Below are 15,806 nucleotides of genomic sequence, written 5' to 3'. Positions count from 1 at the left end.
TGGCAAAATATTGACGAGCGGCTCTTTTATGTTGAGAGTGTCGTGTTATGCCATTTTGTACAGAAATGTCGTTTTCCTGGATTTTATTTTTTCCTCATAAAAGCGGAAGTGTATAAACTTCCGTTAGCGGTGAGGCTAACGCTTATTGTTGCTATACCAGCGGCTTGCTAGCAGCATCGCAGCGAAGGACACGAGCGGCTGCATGTGCTTCTGTTCCACAAAGGTAAACACTAAAGCAATTTGTTTGGTATTTTGTTTTAACAATACCAGCTTTATTTGGTATTGTTTGGATAGTCATCCATTTGTATCGTTGGAATCTTAAAGGCCTTTGCTTTTGTCAACAAGCGGGAACGGTGGCCGTTTATTTCTTCATGGTTTTCCCTGATAATTTCAAAGGACTGTAATAGTTTTCTGTCTTTGTTAGCAGTACTGTGAAAGTTTTTGTCATGTTTTCTTTTCGGATGTATGAATGCTATTAGCTCATATTCATCTGCTGGGCGCAGTTCTCATGCTCGGCCCGATAACGCCACACGACCCTAACCAATACTTTGAGGAATTTCAAACACGATTGTAGCATGGTAGCTTGAATTTTCATCCTTTCTTCCGCTTTGTTTTGTATTTAACACCACTCTTCTACAGATATTTTAGTTGTGTAAGCAACAGGACCATTTGGGATGGTTTTAAGATGTATCTCATGTTAAGGTAGGGATTAAATGAACATATGTGTGAATTGCCTTGGAAGACATGTTGATACATTGCGTGCTTCCTGTTGGATATGTATTAAAGACAACCCAATAAATCATGTTAGGATTTGTGTGTGGTTGATGCTGGTGCTACTTTATCTGTGTGCAATTTTATGCAAATCAAGAGCAGGAAGTGACCACGACCACGTGACTGTCCGAAAGGAGAAGCAGAGCGGGCCGGCTGAGACGAGACGTTCCCCCCCGAGGAAGCGTTCCTGTCCAGTGAGCAGCAGTCCAGTTCCCTGCAGTAACCAGATTTTGTTTTTTGTAACTTTTCCAGCTTTGTGTTGACATCGAAGCATTGTACTGCTTCTCCTGCTCCAGGCCCCACCAAACAGACCCCTGTTTGGCGGACGAGCCGGGGGATAGCTCCCGGTTGTCGCCATGTCTCATCCTCTCTACAACCCCTATGCTCAAAGGCAGCCAGAGAATGAGCCCCGCAGGGTGTCGTCTCTTGTAGAACTTGGACAGAGTCTCAGCTCTTCCACGGGTCGGCTGCAGCCTTCTCAAAGCCAGCCGGTTTCTTCGCTGATGGCCAATTTTCGGCCTCAGCAAAGAGCCAATACCAATGAAGACATGCCGGGTTTGGCTCAAGACGCTCGCAGACAAGAGTTTCGCTCCTCAGGTGCGGCAGCAAGCTCGTCCCAAAACCTTAGCAGGTCGTTCGACGGCAGCGGTGGTTCTCTCGATCGCTTGTCAAATTATGGCCGAGCTGATGGCACCGCCGCCTCCTCCTCCGCTTATTATCAGCCGTCAACATCAGGGGGTCGTTCTTTGTATAGCGCCTCCGGTAAGGATGATCGCGACCTCCGCCCTATTCCAAGGCGAGATTTCGGCGAGTCAGGCGTGGCTCAATCTTCCGAATCCGCTCAACCCAAATATACTTCTGAGACGGCCGCCAACATCCTGGTGCACTTTGGACTTGAAAAGGACGATTTGGAACATCTTATCTCCTACCCCGAAGATCAGATCACCCCTGCCAACCTGCCCTTCATCTTGCGCCAAATCCGCATTCAGAAGACCAAGAAGGCCTCTGACGCCAATCGGCCCAAAGTGTTCTCTGAACATGCCCCCGCTCGAGGCGGACCTGCTAGTGGGGACAATTGGCGAGGTCCAGGACCGGGCAGGATGGAACGAGTGAACCCGCCGGCGTCTTCTCTTCTCCAGTCAAGTAACGTCATAGACTATGGACATACGAGCAAATACGCTGGTAGGTTGGAGGAGGGCGTTGAGTGCAGAGCTAAAAAAGCCGAGGGTGACCATTTACAGACAATGGACAATTTGGACAGAAGAAGAGGCCCGGAACTGGTGCAGCAGATGACGAGAGGTGCTACCCTGGCACCTTCTCAATGTGGAGAAGACTATGGACATATGAGCAAATATGCTGGAAGATTAAAGGAGGACGTTGAGTGCAGAGCTAAAAAAGCTGACGGTGACAATTTACTGACCATGGACAATTTGGACAGAAGAAGAGGCGGTCCGGAGCTGGCGCAGCAGACGACAAGAACTGCTAACCTGGCACCTTCTCCCCGTGATCAGAAGGAAACGCTCAGATCTTTGTTCAACTCCATCTTGAACTCTAACCTTCCCAAAAGTCAGGACCTGGTTAAACCGGCGGCGACTAGCGTGCCGTCAACATTCCCTCCTTTCACTTTGACGACTAAAGACACAGACGCTCGGGACATGAAATCTCAAGCGGCGAAACCCGGGGCTTTTGAACAAGTGCGGGATGAGCCAAAGCCCATCTTAAAACCGCAAGCGACGCCCAGTTTTGTTCGCCGTGCCCACCCCACCAGACCTGACCTCGTGGTGCTCAGCGGCGGTAACCAACAGCAAATGAAAAAAGCTGGCAAGTCCGCAGAGGAAACCGACAAGTCCACAAAACCGAAGACGCCTGCGACGTCGTCGGATGTCAAGAAAGTGCAGCCGCAAAAGCAGGAGCCCGCTCAGAAGTCACAGCAAGTGAAGAAGCAGCAGGTGGCCAAGACTCAGGTCAAAACCAAGGCCAAGCCTCAACAGCTGGTCCAAAAGAAGACCCTTTTGCAGACTCCTCCGTTGGCGCAGGTGGCGTGGCAGCAAGGTTACCCAGCGAGCCTGCAGTTTCAACCCATCGCCAACGTCTTGAACATACCCCAAATGCAGTTGTTCGTCCCGGGCGCCAGCGTGGTACCGCCGGTGACTGTCTTCAAGGGTTTGCCGACGGCAGCCATGACGCTGGACTATGCGGCGACCACGCCCAGAGTCCTTCCGCACACGTGTTCTCTGTGTAACATACGGTGCACCGTGATGCAGGTGAGTGCAGTTGCCCTCTCTTGTTCTGGATGCCCGTTTCTCTCTTTCCATCACACTTTGTACGTCACGCTGTTCTACACATTTTGTACCGCGCACTGTTGTGGACCGGCGTTTCATTTTGACCAATCGACTGACAGCGTTTGAACATCAACAGAAGAAACCAGAGCCAACGCCCATGATGATGATGATGATGATGATGAAGAAGAAGCCTTTTAAACTTTTTTTTTCTTTTTTTTGCGATTATCTGTTAATCTTGCTAAAAAGCAATTGTACACATGGATAAACATTTGGAGCGTATTTGATAGTGATTTTTTTTTTTTTTTTAAGCCAACTTTGTCCACCGCATTGACTTGCCGGATCACATTTTCTTCCTCCCTGTGATGACCATTTTTTTTTTTCTTGCTGTTCCTGACCTCCAACTATAGCAGAACCAAGTCAAGAAGGACATTTTTCGGGCGGTAAGGGGGGGGGGGATAACATCACTGGGGCCCGATGGACTGGTTACCACGACGATTTGTGCTTCAGCGAGGAACCGAGTACTTTTCGTGTGTGTGTGTGTGTTTTAATGACTCCTGCAGAATATCAAATGTCCTGTTGCAGCTGTCATTGTAAATTTTAGTACGCTGGTATTAATGCCTACTGTTATCTGCTCTTTTTATTAATTACTGTGTTTTGCCTGCCAGGACTGGATCTCTCACCAGAACACCAATCTTCACCTTGAGAACTGCAAAGTCCTTCGCAAGCAGTCAGTGTTTTGTTTTTTTCTTTTCAACTTGTCTACTTCAAAAGACACAATTGCATTTGTTCTTAAGATCGTAGACTTGTAAGACTAATCATGTTGTTGGAAAAATTTAACGTATCGGAGGCGAGGGCCTTCCGCGTTGCATCAACCATTACTAATTACCTGTGTCCCAACTTCTTCAACGCGTGTTTGTTTTTCTTCTAATTACTAATAAATCAGACTCGCACCAGATTAGTCATATTTCAGCCGTTTATATTTTAATATGCGTTCATGACAAAGATTTATAAATTAGCGCTGGGCTTTTCTCTCCGACAATGGCCCAATGCATACCGTAAGGATACGGATTTTTAGCGATTGATCTGACTCCAAATTGCGATCAACACTTAACACAAGTTGCTATGTCCCAATCCACACACTGGCGCACCCAACAATTTTGCGAGTTCGTTCTGTCAAAGAGAAGACCAGTAGATCAATCAGACCAAATTGACCAATTGTTTATTCCTAACAAAGCGCACTAATACAGGCCTGGGTCCCGGGTCCCTCACACTAAAACTCGTGCGTTTTTGTGACCATCAAAAGACGACACATTCTTCCGGGTTGCCCAGTTTTAAAGATACACAATATGAATATTAAAACATGCAAAACATCGTGTGATGATTGGTCGATGGCCATCTCCTCCCCGTCGAGGTGTCATCTGTCTGGTCAGGGGGTTGTTTTTTTTCCTCTCGAAGCCCATCCACCTGGACGTGATGTTGTTCTCGTTCCTCACCGACCTTGAGGCGTTATCGTCTGGTACTCCCCTCGTCCCGTACCGTCCCGTAATCTCTTCGTCTGGTACTCCCTTCCTGGGCCTGTTCCACAACACTTTGAAGAAGACAAGTTCATGCAGTGTGCCTGCACATTCCTCACCCCCACCAATCCACACAACCTTAAAAAATATGTTTGCAAACTGCTGAAAGCGCATTTCCCTTGAATACGTTTTGCATTTTTCTTTTTTCCCACCCAAAAAAAAAATCTAGTTATTTTTTTCTTTTAAACTGAAAAGATGTCTATTAATTAAGATGTAGATAATTGTATGCTTATGTTTTGTAGTTAGCAGGGACTTTTCGGAACCCATTTTCTTCAAGGTGTTTGTGTGATGTTTTTGTGCAGATATCCAGATTGGCAGGGAGAGGTCTTGCATGTCCACGAGGAGCAAGAGAAAAACAAGTCGGCGACCGTCCAAAGTAAGACACCCCGTGATGGGTCTCGCTCATCTTCCCGCTCTAGCACGCCCCGGGGCCGGCGCGGCTCAGACGCTGCAAGAGAGAAGAGGACGAGGAGGCGGACCCGATCCCGCTCTCCTCACAGCTCCAGATACAAACGCAGGTGCTGGCACATTTTCAACCTCCTTGCCGGCAGGATTCCTTTCTTGGCAGGTATGAAGTTGTCATTCTGTAAATGTTTCAGGTCCCGCTCTTACTCCACGAGCTCGTCCGACCACCATCGCTCACGCTCGAGAAGTTACGAGAGGCGCCATTCGCGGCGAAGCAAGGAGGGGCAGTCGTCGTCAAGGAGGAGCCACGAGAGGAGGCCTTCGTCTCGCAGGCGGTCTTCGTCTCGCAGGCGGTCTTCGTCGCAAAAGCGGTCTTCGTCACGCAAGAGGTCCTCGTCACGTAGCCGCCACGATAGGCGCCCGTCACCACAGAGAAACCGTCAGAGACGGTCGCCCCCTACAAGGAGCCATGAAGAGAGCACCGCCGCTCGAAAGAGTCAACAGACCTCAACCAGCGCCGAGAGACTTGCAAAGAAGCTTCTGGAATCATCAGGTCCGGCCGGCGTCCTCGACACACCCGCCAGGTAACTAAGCTCGTGATTTAACCACTTTGTCTACTTTCCAGCCGTCCAGTCTTTGTCGAAGGAGTCTGACGTGGAGACTATGGTCAAAACTCTGGCGCCCGCTTTATTGGCCGAATTGGCCAAAATGAAGTCGACTCCTTCAACCTCTTCCCAAGGAAGCGCCGGCGAGACATCGACAGCCGCCGCGACATCGACAGCCGCCTCTTCCTCCTCCTACTTTGCGGCCAACAAAAAGCCAGCCGCGACCAAAACCACTCCTGGCCAGCAGAGAGCTTCTGCTGCAAGACCCAAGGTTTGGCGTACGGGATCACGAGATGAAAGGTCTTCTTTCTGCTTGCCTTCAAAGTCACATCCATGCTTTTTTGTCTTTGCGCAGTCCGTCAAAGCCTCCGTCCCAACCATTGTGACGCTTGGATCAATTCACCGTACTCTCGCCTACGGGGATATCGTGGCGGCCGCCGAGCAGTGCGGAAAAACGAAATCGGTCGTCGTGTTTCGCACCAAAGGGGAGGTAAGCGATCTTTGTTGTTTCTTTACCACTCTCTCTCAGTGCCACTTTGTCTTCAGAGTCCCCGCTATGTTCACTGTGCGTGTCTGTGTGTGTTCCTGTCCACGCAGGCAGTTGTGTGCTTTGAGAAAAAGGAAGACGCAGACAAACTGAGGAACACGAGAAACCTCAGAATCAAAGGATGGCCAATCTACATTGTGGAAGAGAAGGTGGGGGGCGTATTGATATTGTATCCGCGCGGTTTCTCTCTTGTCGCTAAATCTAAACGACATTGTGCTCTGCGGCAGGAGAGCGACTCCAAAGTGCAGAAGAACAATCCTGAAAAGTAAGAGGCTTTTCCTTCCCCTCACGTGATCACGTTTGGTAAAAAGTCATAACGTCGCAATCATTTTGTTTTCTTAGAAATGCACCTGCGCCGTCCAAAGGCTCAAAGACGCAAACATCAACAAGTACCTCCGCCGCGCCTGCCGCTCAGGACAAAGCAAAGAATGTCCCAAGCAAGCAGATTACCAAGGTGGTGAAAAAAGTTCCAGTGCTGGCCAAGATAACACCCACCTGCAAGGTCACCGGTGTAAAAGCTCAAACAAACCCAGTGAAGCCATCAGGAAGCGCCGCTGGGAAGAAGTTCGACACGACCACTCTGGTAGCCAAGACGACTAAAGTCCCTCAGCAAGCTATGGCTAAAAGCAAGCCGCCGTCCAAAGCCGTAAGCCACTCCCAACCTCTGCCCGAGCCCATGGAGGTGGACCCGGGTGTAGCGACTGAGGAGCGGAACCAGCAGACCGTCGGGGCTCAAGCAGAACCCGCAGGAGGGCCGACGCCTGCCCAAGGCGACTCACCTGACGCTGAAAGAGCTGCCGCGCAGCTACAAGGTTTGTCGATCAAAATTACTGTCACGGCAACATACATATTGCATCAGCAAATATCAATATTTTTGCTATATTGTGCCGCCCGTGTAGCAATTGTAATGTTGGGAACGTTGTGGAATTACATTTTTGAATTTCAAAAAAGGTATTTGAAAAATTGTGTATATACACGGGTTTTATATCTACTGGTATCTGCTTCCATATGAAAAAAAACAAGAAGTGGTAAGAAAAATTCATACTCAAAGGCTCAGATATAGAAATATGTTAATGTCCAATACGAAACTATTTGTACTACAACTGTCACTTTCACTGTTACCGATACAGCACCGATGGAGGAGCCCGCGTCCCAACCTGGTTCTGAAAAATCAGAGGCAGACGGGGGTACCTCACTCAAGGGTGAGGAAGCAGTAAAGGAAGATGCTGCACCCCCACGTGGCTCTGAAACAGCAGTGAAGAAAGAACCGCTGACCTCGGACGAATCCCATTCGGGGGCGAAGGACCATGTGGCACATCCATGTGGTTCAGACCCAACGGTTAAAAAGGAAATGGCGCCCCAACCCGTTTCAAACCCAACACTGAAGAAGGTTCCGGTGACCTTGGGTGAATCCAATCAATTAGCAAAGAAGAAAGCAGCGAAGAAGTTTACCGCGCGCCCGTGTGGCTCCAAAACATCATCAAAGAAGAATGTGGAACCTACAGTCGTTTTTAAAACAAACAGACTCCATACCGTCGGAGAGAAAATGAAAGAACATCTGGTTCCCGAAAATCTCCGTAAGGCCCAACTTTTTTTATCCACATCAAATGACTCCTCGTTGTTAAAATGTCCATTTGTCTATATTGCAGAAATCAGAACCACATGCTGGAACCCACAAGTAAGATTGAATTTGAACAGATTGAAAAACCAGCTGGTGGATATGGAGTTGTGTTTTATTTATTTCTTACTTTTTTTTTGTCAGAATAACGGTTCTCAGATGTTGATCACCAACCTGCCCGCTGATGAACACACCTACTGCGAGCAAGATGTCATTGACGTGTTCAAGCCGTTTGGAGTGGCGAACTCTGATGACAACATCTATGTTATTCCTCAATTAGAAATGGTAAGCTCGGCGTCTCTTCATAGATCCAAATGTTCTCTTGCAAAATGTTGTGGTCTGATTTAGAAAACACTTTTTTTTCAGGCATTTATTCAACTGCGGGATCACGCATGTGTGTTATCTGCCACAAAAGCCAGCGAAAACGGAAAATTGGTTCTCAAAGGACACAAGGAGAAGTTGAATGCCCAAGTGGTGGATTTCCCCATGTGGCCGGTATGCAGTCCAAAACAAAAATGGCCCAATATTGGCAATATTGATAACCTGATGTTTGTCCTGCAGGGCGGCTTCTATCAGTCAGTGATGATGCTGTTGAATTATGTAAGTTACGTTGAACAATCTGGGTCGAAAGTCACAACATTGTCCATCCCTTTTTGACCTTTTTTGACCTTGACCCCGCAGCGGGTGACAAACCACGGCCCGAAAATGGTCTTCATCAAAAACATCGAGCCAAGCGAGGTCCCCGTCATCCGGGAAGTTTTGAGGCGTATCTGCGGAATCGTAAACTTCATGCCACTCATGAACAAGGTTAGTTGCGTGGAAAGTTTGTTTCAGAAGTCCGTGCTCAATGGTTATTTATTCGACCCTTTTGTTGCAGGTCTTTGTAGAATTTGGATCTATTTACGATGTCGATCGCTTTGGTGTTTGGTACTCGCTCCACGCCGAGTGTCCGACCTATCAGATCCACAGGTTGGGGCTGCCTAATGTTGACAAATGTTCGCCAAGTAAGTCTTCCCGGGCAGCCGGCCGGCATCAGAATGTCAAAGGAGGACTCTGAAGAGATCATGTGGTCTTTTCTCCACAGAATCAAGAAGCCCTGAGCTAGTCATGCCGGAAAACAACGCGGCGTTTGCAGAGGCTACTCTTATCGACTTTAAGGGCGACTTCCCGTGTCGCACCTTTTCCCCATTTTACCTGACCTTGAGGACAAAGCCCTACCTGTTTTCCACAATTTCCCCTTGGTTCATCATTCCAGGTGAGACCTACGCCGCTTTTCTGCCCGGCGCCCGTCTAACATCCAATCCGTCACGCTCCTTCGCAGCTTTCCTGACGGTCAAAAGAAAAGCCGACATTATCGATGCCGAGTTTGGCGGCGCGGCAATGGTGAAAACCGTCATGTTGACAGGCTTGCCTCAAGGATGTTACACACAAGAGGATGTGGCGCAACTGGTTTGGCCGTTTCTTGCCAAGAAAGACCTGCGGACACTTTATTACAATGTGATCGTGCTGCCGGCCCAGCGGAGGGTGAGGACGCTGCAGCTTTGCGCCGCCGCCGCCGCACGCTGGTTGCACACCAAACCTTGTTTTCCTCCTGCCTTACAGGCCTTTGTGCAATTCAACGACTGGAACTCGTGTCGCAACTTTGTCCGCACTCAATTACCAAGCCCGCTTCGAATGGGCCGCTACATTCTAGGGGTGCACTTTGTCCTGAAGTCCTTTTATGCTGAAAGCAGCGAGGTACGGACACCGGGCGACAACAACTAGTGATGACATCGCTGACCGTGCCATTTGTGCTCTGTTGACAGGAAGCCGACCTGTACGTGTCGCTGATGCGGCTCAGCAACTCGGTGAGTGGCCAGCGCTAAAGCCGCGGGAGCCTGCCTGCGTACGTGCGTGTCCGTCCTCGCCAATGCTTCTTTGCCGTGCGTCTTTCAGTACGTCGGAGAAGATTTGAAGACTCTGTCCGAGCGACTGCTTTGCGTAGAGATCTCGGAGGCCCGAAAACACACCTATTACATGGTTTTGGACGTGGTCTCGTCTCACGCCAAAATTGTCAACTTCCTCCCTCTGGCCAACCGGGTATAAGAGTGACAACATTTCCGATTTTAAATCCAGACGAATGAAGGTTGTTGTTTCTCCGTTTGAATGACTGTTTCACTTTGGTAGATATGCATTGAGATGGTAGACGCCGCGGGGGTTGCCTGCGTGGTAGAGAAATGCAAAGATTTGAAAATTAATGAGATAGCTTGGTAGGTATTATTATTTTTTTCTTTATAATGTGGGTGTTTTGTTTCATCGAGAGTATTGTACTAATATTCTCAAACTCATTTTTACTTTTGTTCTCAGGAACCCAGTTCAAAGATTTTGCAGGTAGGACTTTCCAATAACTGAATAAATGATCAAATCAAGTCGTAGCGGAAATAGCAGCTCTTTGGTTTCATTTCAGTGCTAAGAGGCTGGAAGAGTTCCTTCAGGATCCAAGTCCGATTACATTGAACCGTAAGATCTACGCGGCGTCAGCCTGCCTGTACGCTACTCCATGGACCGGCCCGGGCGCTATCCCCTTGCCCGCCCCGCCCGCATCATCGGCCGCCCAGATCGCCACCCCATCGGATGCCCCGCCGCCTTCATCGGATGCCACGCCTTCATCACTGGCCGCCCAGACCGCGACCAAATCAGATGCCGCCGAGGCCTCCCTGGCTGCATGTCAAACTACCGCGCTATCAACGTCACCCGCCGCTCTATCAGCTAATCTCGGAAAACCTGGCGAGATCCTTGTTTCAGCGCCGTGCGCTGAAGAAACGGCAGCTAAAAAGGACTCTGACAAAGTGGAACGTTCGATGGTCGAGGAGACCACAGCTGTTCCGGAGGTTCAGGACAACAAAGAGGATGCGACGCTAACAGCTTCCACTGGTGGTGCCAGTGACGTTCCAGATGTTAACAATACAACAGCCGCCGTGGATCAGGACAAAGAGGAAAGCCTTGTGAAAAGTGACGATGCCCTGGTAAGTTGCGTCGACTTCACCTCGCGCCGATATCTGTCTGTCTTAATGACTTCTGGGTAGAGAATTGACAAATGTTGACTTTTGTCGTCACCGTTCCGATGCAGGGGGATTCTGAAAAAGACCTTTCTTCAAATGCAGTTCCTTTTGACCAGCCACCCTTCAATATAGACGAGTTTGTCACAGTCGATGAAGTGGGCGACCTGGAGGACAGCGCCGGCGAGGCCCCCTCGGTGCTCAAGAGATCTTCTGACCAAGCAGAGCTGCCGCCAGCTTCCAAACGGACCAAAGCGAGCACCTCAAAAGAGTCAAAGGCCTCCGCCTCCACCCCGTCTCCCTCCTCCAGGGCCACCAGAAGCTCAACAAGAATGAGCCTCTCTTCTGGGTTCACGCCCATTTTAATATCAGCCAAAAAAAGGCAAAGAAAACAACCAAAGGCGTCACAACATCAGACAATCACGTTGTCCACCACTGACTGCAAAGGAGAGAGTCTGGAAACAATGGCCAGCGAGGAAAGTTATCAAGTGTTGGATAGTGTCGGCGATGACCAGAAACCTCTCTCGGTGGAAGTGGGCCACGTGGAGCTCTCCGAAAACGGCGCGACTGAGCTCCAAGCTCCGGAGCAGGACAAGATCGGTCGGGTTGACGGAGTTGAGGAAGACCAGGCGCAAGTTGAAGAGCAGGAAAACAGAGGAGGAGAAAATGCGGTGACAGATGTGAAGGAAGACGGCGTAGGTGAAGAGCAGACGGCACAATCCTCCCAAACAAACAAGGATGCTGCTGAGGAGCCCACCTCAGCCGACCTCGACCGACAAGTTGCTGAGACCTCCACGGGCCTGCTGAGCAAAGAAGACACCGTGGCCTCGGGGCAAGAAGAAGGAGAGGAGGAAGCAGAGGCATACCAGGTGATCGATTCTGTCGAAGAACCGCCAAATTCCGCTGAGGATGAGCACAGCATCCCCGAAGCGTGCGAGAGTCGTGCCGCTTCAAGCAGAACACTCAAGAGTACGTCTCTAAAGAACCAAGAGTCCACCGGCACCCCCAAAACTTCGGATTTTGCCAAGTACCTCGTGGTCGATTCTGTACAAGTTGAACAAACGGTTGGTAGGAGGCGGAGCACCAGAGGGAAAACACGAGAGCAAAGCGCCAAAATATCTGCAAAAGACGAGGAGCACACTTTCCACGTGATAGACTCCGTGGATGATGAATCGAGCACGACCCCGAGAGCCACCAGAGGCAAAAAAGGAAGGGTGCCCAAGAGAGAAGCATCGAGCGAGAATAGAGCCCAAGAAGAAAAGCCCGCCACGAGGAGGACCCACCCTTTGAGAACATCACAGGAAAGCCCCCAGGCCAAAACGAAAATTGAGGCCAACGTTAAAGAGGAGCCCAGCTATCAAGTACTGGACCAGGTGAAGATTCCTCCAGCTCCAAGAGGCAGAGGAAGAAAAGGAAGACCCAAGAAAGTGGTCAAAACGGAGGAAAACGATGATGATGAAGAAGCGGCGACTTTCCAGGTCGTGGACTCTGTGGACGATGAGACGGGCCAGGAAATGGCGTCCTCTGAGAACGCGCCACACAGTCCAAAACAGGAAGACGTGACCGATGGGACGTCTCTGATGAAACTAGAAGATGAAGAGGAACCAACGTATCAGGTGGTTGATTCGTTAGAGGAAGAGCCCGCCGAAGAAGAAGCGAGTGTCTCGGACGTTTGTGCTCCAATGACGACAGAAGAAGGACAAACTGAATTGAGAGATCAAGCGACAGAAGGCGAGAACAAAGAGGCTGACGTCAAAGGAGAAGATGCGCCTTCCCAAATGAAGACCAGGTCTGCTCAGAGCCCGCCCCTTTCTACCAAAGACGACACGCCGAGCGCGCTCGCGCTGGACCAAGTGAGTGACGAAGAAGAGGACTTCCCCGACGACGGCGCCAAGAAGCCAACGGAACAAGCCGAGAAAGAAGGGAAGAACAGCGACTGGCGCAGGGAACGCGACGGCTCCAGCAGATGGCGGGCCAGTAGACGCGAGGATGAGGACGAGCTGCTCACGCTGGACCAAGTGGTGGTGGCGGAGGAGGCGGGCGAGCGGCTGGCGCCGGACAGCGATGTCTCTGAGGGCGAGCTAGCTCTGGTTACTCTGGACGAGCTTGTGGAAGAGCAGGAAGAGGCAAAAGGGCCACGCCCATCCAGCGAGGGAGAACAATCGGAGGGCTGTCTCAACCCCGAGGTACACTAATGACAAAAAAACAGTCTCCAAGTGTCCAAGAGGGTGAATAGTTAAGCCTTTCATTGATTCATGTGTTAAAATAACAAATGACTCGAGGACAATATCAAATCAATAATGAAACTGACCTTGCTTTTAGGATATCATGTTTTTAACCAATCGATTTGGTGCCTTAATTGAAGGATGTTGTTTGGGTTGAAAGGCAGTAGCTCAGCCATTTTGTCTCCAAGCAGCCATTTTACAGTTGTTAGCCTTTTCTAGCCTCTTCTTTTTTCCCCTCTTCTGACATCTTTGGACGTCACTAAACGTGGCTTGTATTTTGCAGACTCTTCTTACTTTGGACGAGACCGGTGGAGAGGAGGACGAGGATGAGAAAAGTGAAGCTGCGGGGACCTCGCAGTCTACTAAACGCAAACGTAGCGACGATGCGGGTACAGCATGGAAAATAAAAAAAACATGATGGTTTAAAGGAGTACATGAGATGTTGACGCTTTTTCTTTTGCGTAGAAGAGGACAACACAACCTTGGTGACACTGGACCAGGTGGGACACGTTGAAGAGGACGTCTTGAGAAGCACGATTGAAAAGCGACACCGATCGGCTTCCGGTTAGTCTCACGGGATGGAGCGGTCGACAAAATGATGTGAATCGGAATTAAACCGCGACACTTTGATGTGCCGCAGCCACAATCTTGACTGGAGCAGACCAAGACGAGATGGAAGCGGCGGCCTCGTGCGACGCTCCCCGGCCTCCGAGCGGCCACCATGAGGAGGAGGAGGATGAGAGGGAAAATGAGAAGGCGGAGAACAAGGAAAAAGAGGAAGAGAAGGCAAAGGAGGAGGGGGAGGAAGTGGAGGAAAACACAGAAAAGGTGGAGGAAAACACAGAAAAGGTGGAGGAAAACACAGAAAAGGTGGAGGAAAACACAGAAAAGGTGGAGAAGGAAAATGCAGAGGCGAATGAAGAGGAAGCGCCATCTGCTGGGCAGTCTGTGCAAGGTTCACTGCAGAAACTGAGCAAAGGTAATGGTCAAGAAATATATTGCAGATTTGAATCGGGCCATTATGTCAACCTGCGTTTGAAGATTTGCCTTTTTATTGTAAAATAAAATGTTAATAACAATTTACAATAACGGAAGATTTTTAAAGACGGAATACGTGAAGCCAGTGACTTGACACACAACTCCCTGGTAGGAAGAAAAATATGGGAGGTATTTAGTCTTGGTTAGATTTGAGTTTTTGTGGTGAAAGTACCTTCAGAATGCTTATTTTCAATGACCATGTGACTGATTATGTGACCATTGTCTTCTTCCCCAGGCAAACGCGCAATTGAGCTGATCACAACCCCAGCGAAACGATCGCGTTCCGAGTCTCCGTGCGGCATTCCCGCTTATGTTCTGCCAGCGTTCAAACCAAACAACCCTCTCGGTACAAAACGCACACTTTGTTTTCATTTTTGATTTGATGCCTTTTATGACAATTCCTATCATTTATTGGTGGACAGGCATGGAGTTCATCTTCCCAAGATCTGGTTATTTCTGCAAACTCTGCTCAGTATTTTACCTGAAAGAGAGCACGGCCAAGGACGTGCACTGCAGCAGCAGGAAGCACTACGAAAACCTAAAGGTGCGCTTCCGTTAAAGGGCCTTCCACACCTTGGCAGGCGTCTTTGCTGCAAATCTATAACTTCCATGTTTTTTCTCTCGACAGAAATACTACCACAAGTGTGAGGAGGATTCAAAAGCATCCACTCAAGGCTCCGTCTCTGATTGAGCTCCTTTTCCAATGACTAATGCGTTTCAATTTTTGTCTATGCACTGTTAACTTTTCTATTGTCCAATCAAACTTCGGAGTTCCATCTTGTTAAACTCTTTTAGGCTTTTTGGTTTGTTTGTGTGATGGAAAAGGGAGACAGCTAAAGTTGTCCAGCTTGACAAGTTTTTGTTTTTCGTGTATTCAGTTACTAAACGTGTAAAATGATTATTAAATGTTCACAGTTAAATAATTGACTGGACTTGAACTGTTTCTTTTTCAATGTATATAGGTATTTATTATAAGTATCCATCTATTATTATTATTTCTGCACTAGCTGAACAACCGACAAAAGAACAAATTTGCACTACAAACTTTAGTTTGTTTCAGGCATTTATCACGGACACCTAACCATTCAGATCAGGGCCCCTGGAATGAAAGTAATTAAGGAAGCAAACTACTCATACTTTGTCGGTATTTATTTACATTCGTACGAAACGGAACGAATGGAAGCCTCCTCCGCTTTGAAGAAGTTGGAAGAAAAGCAGAAAGTTGAAATGTGAGTTTAATTCCCCTTTGTCATTAAACACCGCCGACTCAGCTAGCATCACAGCTATTAGCTAAGTAGCGTGACACAAGCACATTCCGCAAAAGATGAGTTTTTTTCAAAGCCCGAAAAACAAACACTTTGAATAATGACAATTTTATGTGGTTGTACAAAAGGCCAGTAAACTGTTTTTATTGTGCGGAAAATATTCTTATGACAATATGAAATAAAAAGTAAAATTTAAGTACAGTCTCGTGTGCTCATTGCAGGCTTTTATTTTTTCCCTCATTGCTGTCGTCTCATTTCCGTACACAAGCACACTGACAGATCAATTTACGAGTTTGCCTCTTGTACATCCAAAGTGCTTTTTAGCCTTTAATATACTTTAACTTTGACAATTACCTACTGTTAGAAAATCATTGGGATTTATCATACATATCTGCTGTATGGTGATCGTTGTGACTCAAACAAAAGATAAAATAACGT

General features: G+C 48.5%; 1 protein-coding gene across 3 annotated transcripts; it reads left to right on the top strand.

Annotated features, from left to right (window-relative positions):
* The first annotated feature begins 128 nt into the window (after positions 1-128).
* On the top strand, positions 129-15,559 carry znf638 (zinc finger protein 638). 3 transcript variants are annotated; one of them, XM_085906563.1, is made up of 32 exons: positions 129-223; positions 1,024-3,035; positions 3,719-3,780; positions 4,930-5,145; positions 5,227-5,585; positions 5,658-5,908; positions 5,993-6,127; positions 6,235-6,333; positions 6,412-6,449; positions 6,527-6,996; positions 7,315-7,761; positions 7,834-7,862; positions 7,947-8,087; positions 8,169-8,297; positions 8,364-8,402; positions 8,484-8,609; positions 8,680-8,806; positions 8,887-9,057; positions 9,124-9,326; positions 9,405-9,539; positions 9,608-9,649; positions 9,738-9,881; positions 9,969-10,051; positions 10,149-10,172; positions 10,249-10,807; positions 10,912-13,026; positions 13,349-13,454; positions 13,531-13,629; positions 13,706-14,044; positions 14,339-14,449; positions 14,526-14,647; positions 14,732-15,559. In XM_085906563.1, exons 2-32 carry the CDS (start codon positions 1,128-1,130, stop codon positions 14,792-14,794), a joined length of 8,892 nt encoding a protein of 2,963 aa, XP_085762689.1. In that variant the 5' UTR covers positions 129-223; positions 1,024-1,127; the 3' UTR covers positions 14,795-15,559. The 3 variants fall into 3 exon arrangements, with proteins under 3 accessions (XP_085762689.1, XP_085762690.1, XP_085762688.1); XM_085906564.1 differs by having other exon boundaries at positions 167-990; positions 1,068-3,035; XM_085906562.1 differs by having other exon boundaries at positions 167-3,035.
* Positions 15,560-15,806: the final 247 nt, after the last annotated feature.

The sequence above is a fragment of the Syngnathus leptorhynchus genome, chromosome 2 (genome assembly GCF_054491065.1).
Source record: "Syngnathus leptorhynchus isolate UIUO chromosome 2, UIUO_Slep, whole genome shotgun sequence".
NCBI lineage: Eukaryota > Metazoa > Chordata > Actinopteri > Syngnathiformes > Syngnathidae > Syngnathus > Syngnathus leptorhynchus.
The sequence above is the reverse complement of the archived record's forward strand: the minus strand, read 5'-3'. Positions and strand labels throughout refer to the sequence as shown.